General features: G+C 39.6%; 1 protein-coding gene across 1 annotated transcript in view; it reads left to right on the forward strand.

The window, feature by feature from the left end:
- Window positions 1-4,781, forward strand: part of nid2a (nidogen 2a (osteonidogen)) — a 54,433-nt gene that overhangs the window by 1,238 nt on the left and 48,414 nt on the right. Inside the window, exons 2-3 of the mRNA XM_005744279.1 lie at window positions 654-839; window positions 1,040-1,156. Coding sequence (XP_005744336.1) covers window positions 654-839; window positions 1,040-1,156 — 303 coding nt within the window. The remainder of the gene's footprint in view (window positions 1-653; window positions 840-1,039; window positions 1,157-4,781) is intronic.

Below are 4,781 nucleotides of genomic sequence, written 5' to 3' on the forward strand. Positions count from 1 at the left end.
GATAGATAGATAGATAGATAGATAGATAGATAGATAGATAGATAGATAGATAGATAGATAGATAGATAGATAGATAGATAGATAGGTTTAAGTGGTAGCAACATTGCACTGATTAATACTGTCACATGTGAGAATGCTCATTATGCAACATGGCCACTTTAATAATCAGGAATACCAATATTAATGCTTTGATGTGTACATCACTTTAACACACAGCTGGGTGGGGCTTCTGTGCTCACAGTCAAAGGTTTGGGCTCTCAATGACCATATTAGGGATAGTCCCTCTGACTGATGTCATACAGAGCCAAGAGTAGAAAAAACTGATCTTTTGACTCACGGGGATCTATCTACAGCCTTGTAAAAATCTCCTTCTAAAATGTTGTGAAATAGCATCAAATGGAAATATTGAATTGCTTGAGTACAGCTGTGGCTGCATGTGGTCAGAACTTTTCTAAATCTTGATCAGAAAAATTTGGGAGGGCACCCCGAGGTTGTTCCAGTGGTTTTTGAGGAAAATAGGGGTTCATTATGTGGTTCCTGGAGTCCATGAAGGGGTTCTAGTGGTTTACAAGGGCGAATGGGTTCATTAGGAGGTTTGTTGGGTTCGTGATAGTATTCCAAATATTCCAAACTAAAGCTTTCCCTCCCTTTAGGTGGCCACCAATGGCATCATATCAGCCCAGGACTTGCCAATGGAGAAGCAATACGTTGATGACGGATTCCCCACAGACTTCCCTGTGGTGGCTCCATTCCTGGCTGACATTGACACAAGCGGAGGGCGAGGACAGATTTACTACAGGGTGACTGAAATACCCAGTGTGCTCAACAGAATCGCACAGGTGTGTAATGATTACAGTTTTAGTGTTGAAAACTCATAAGATGCTATAAAACACTAGAGAAAAAAATACCTGTTGAACTTTAATTAACTACAGATTTGGTTTGTCTCAATCCATCAGCTCAGTGTTTGTCTTTCATTCCCTTATTTCATGTGTCGTCCTTTCCCTTCCTCCCTCATTCGTTCATTCATCTCCTCGCCTAGGAAGTACACCGGGGGTTCCCAGATGCAAATTTCACACCCACACACGCTGTAGTGGCAACGTGGGAAAATGTCCCGGCATACGAAGAACAAACTCGACCCTCTAGCCCTCCAAACAAGGTAAGATGTTCTAAAGGAAGAGACACCAGTAGCTCCAGGGCCTCCCTGTATGGAGGAGTTCTGTTTTATCATCATGTAAACAGCCCACATACCCCACACTAGTATGTTTTGGTTCTTGTGTGACACTTAATCCCAAATTCCTGGCTGTTGTGCATGACTTGTAATCACCCTAAGGTTGGGGAGATTATTTGTAATCCCTCTTCCCCAAATTTGCCTCTTAACCTTTTTAAAGGGTCAAAGATCATCTTTAAGAGTCATCAAAGTGTCCCCCGCCCTCTTTATTCTCTCCAGTTCACACACCAGTAGACACAAACATGTATTGACCATTGTTGCCCTCCGCCACTAATGGTTTTCCTCGTGTTTCACTCTTTAAATCCTTTTTTGTCTTTCCGTTTTGTGTAATCTAGGATAATTGTGCCATTTTTTAAATGCTGTATTTGCCATTTAAAGTACTGGTCGCTGATAGTTCCTGTTTGCTGTGTAACCACGACCGTAATGACAGCTATCACTAAAGCATGATGATTCTCAGGAATGGTCAATATCAAATCAGTGGAGTCTAAGAATTCCTGCCTCTCGTGTGGGTGCAGAAGCAGTGCAGTCATAATGCAGCTCAGCAGTGACCCTTGCATGAGACCTTTCCTGCCACCTACATGCTCATGTCTTTTAAAGTGTAACAAAGTGTAGTGACACTAGCAGAGTTTAAATTATGGTGTATCCGTCAGACATTTGTATCCGTTTTCTTTCATATTAATGTCAATATTAATACTTTCTAAAATCTTGTCCAAGCAAATGATTCAGAACTTAAAGAGCTGTATTAAGAAGAGTTAACAGGAGAAGCATTGGTTGCTTTGTTACAGTCCAACTTTGGGAGAGACTCCAAGTAAAGCCAGGCCTACTATTGATCAAACAAACAGCTCCTTGATGTTCTTGGTGTGCAGAATTTGGGGTGAAGAGGAATAAAGGGAGTGGTAGGTTTAAGGAAAAACACCAGGAGATCTTTCTTTCTGTCAGCCCTCCTCGTCTCTGTTTGTTCTTTTTGTTGCTCTCACGGTCTGCTTTCTTTTAGGCTTGTTTCTTCCTCCTTGAATGTTTAAAAAATTATCATAGAGTAGTCTAATGGCTACTGCAACATTAAGCCTCTTAACTGCTTTCTCTGGAACTGATCGGGATTTACAAGCCCCCAAGTGGACAAGGGCTTTTTCTCCGAGCCCCAAAATTGGAATTTTGTCTTAGCTCAGTTCTTGACAACATGCTAATTAGAGGATGGAGCGTACCTCCTAAAGTACAAGAAGTGACGTGTTTTGCTATTTAAGCGCTCCGTGCTGCTCATCAGATTGGAGCGCTCTCTTAGTTACTTGAGTGGGTCTCTCTTTAGACTGATAGCATCTTCCTTTGAAGTGATTAGCCAGAGGTGCTGGGTGGTGTGTGTTGAGGGCAGATTGGTTTGTGTGTGACCTGAAGTGTGTGATTGTTGGGGTGGGTACTGGGGGGTGTTGGGATGCTGTTTCAGGGGGAGGGGGCAGAATGTGTGACGTCTGGAGATGAAATAACAGGAAAACAGAAGACAGAGAATTAAAGCGAAAGAGTGAAGGCTCACACTTCTAATAAGCTGAGCTGTGTTTTCGATGAAATTAGCCTTAGAGATGCTATTATCAAAATTGGACAGAAATTGCTTGACTTAAAATACACACCCATACATCAACTAGCAGGGTGCTCTGTTAGCTAATTACCGCAGTCATTTCGCTAAAGACTGCTTTCAGTGTTTAGATCTTTTAAGAAGTGTTGACTTTACTTTGAGCGATTATCAGTAACACTAAGCAGCCCGAAGTTGGAAAAATATCTCATCCAAAGAAGCACTAGAGTTATCTTGATGTTAAAGGAGCAGGTTGACATTTCACACATACTCACTGTCTTGTCACGAATTAGATAAAAAAGATGACTATCTTAGCTTAACGCAGAGGCCAGATGAAAGGTAAACAGCTAGCCAGGCTCTGCAAGTTACAACAGCTACAGATTCACAAGCTAACTAATTGCATGTTATAACTTGCTTGTTCATCAAAGCAAAACTTGATAACTTCAGTTCCTTGTGTCCTACTGGCATGTTTCATAGCATAAAGGCAAACAATCAGAAACGCCTGTGTGTCCCTTGAAGTGAGCATTCTCTCTGAGGTGATAAGTGGAGGCAAACCGCAGGTTTATCAGTTCATCTGTCAGATGTCTCTATTTATATTTAATATTAATATATTGTAGGGGTGGGGAAAATGTTGTAATACCGTATAGTATTGCAGTACTTTGCTTGGGGGTATTATATCAATATAGAAACACCAAATATCAATATTTTATCAAATACATTTAAAAAACTCTGGGAATACTACAAGCAAAGTGGCTCATCTCATGCACCACCATCCTGAGATAACGTTAGCCAAGCAAACTTACATTAAATCGTCTATATTAAAAAAAACCAAAAAAACCCCAACAAACATTCGACACCGGACACACTCTAATTCAGAGCAAGCTAAGTGCCCGGTCATGCGATTGAAAATAGGACAACAGTCTTTGGACAGACTGCAATTACTCTCAGAGAGAGTCAAAGTTTTTCACATAACTTCTGTCTAATGTATAAATGCAGCAAAAATTTTCTGGCACAACTTCACCTGCTTCCAAGGTGCATGGAGAGGATCAATGAGTTTTTATGAACTACACCTCCTTTTTTTTAATCAGTTAAATTACTCTCACATGAGTAATGTTTATTCAATTAAGCTTATTATTTTAGCCAAAGAAGAAGTAACGTTTTAGACATCTCATCTTAAGTCTACAATTTAAGTCTAAATTTTAGAGATTTTACATTTTAGAGACATAAATTATTTTTTTTTTTAAACCTGTGTGTATATTTATAGCATCCACCTTATGCATTTCATGCATGTGTTATTTTCAGACATATGGGGGTTATGTCACCCCCCCTCCTCCTCATCAGTAATGATCTAGTCCGGTATTTACTTTTTTTCTGTTTCCTGTCTTGTATTTAAGCAATTTTTTACAATGTTTTACTATGACCCTGATGAAGGCCACAAGCCGAAACGCGTTGGTCAATTATTAAAGTTGTTCATCTTCCCTCAAGTGTTGCTGGAGTTCCTGCTTAATGTATAAATGCAGACAGATTACCAACATGTTGTCATCACGCTTAGGTCTTTGTCACTCGACTCAAGTCGATTGTGGTGATGGACATGGGGGGGAAATATACAGGGAGTGCAGAATTATTAGGCAAGTTGTATTTTTGAGGAATAATTTTATTATTGAACAACAACCATGTTCTCAATGAACCCGAAAAACTCATTAATATCAAAGCTGAATGTTTTTGGAAGTAGTTTTTAGTTTGTTTTTAGTTTGAGCTATTTTAGGGGGATATCTGTGTGTGCAGGTGACTATTACTGTGCATAATTAGTAGTATAGTAGTATTTATTTATTGTCATTGTCAAGAACAATGAAATTGCGTTTGGGGCTTCCATACAACCCAAAAAAGAAGAAAATAATAAATACCCCTTAAAACCCAAGTGTACATATTTAACCCAGTGTGACTCCAATGCAATAGACAATCCTTAGCAATAACATGAGAACATGACAAGTA

This window comes from Pundamilia nyererei, unplaced genomic scaffold (genome assembly GCF_000239375.1).
Source record: "Pundamilia nyererei isolate P.nyererei 1_Seehausen unplaced genomic scaffold, PunNye1.0 scaffold00141, whole genome shotgun sequence".
Lineage (NCBI taxonomy): Eukaryota > Metazoa > Chordata > Actinopteri > Cichliformes > Cichlidae > Pundamilia > Pundamilia nyererei.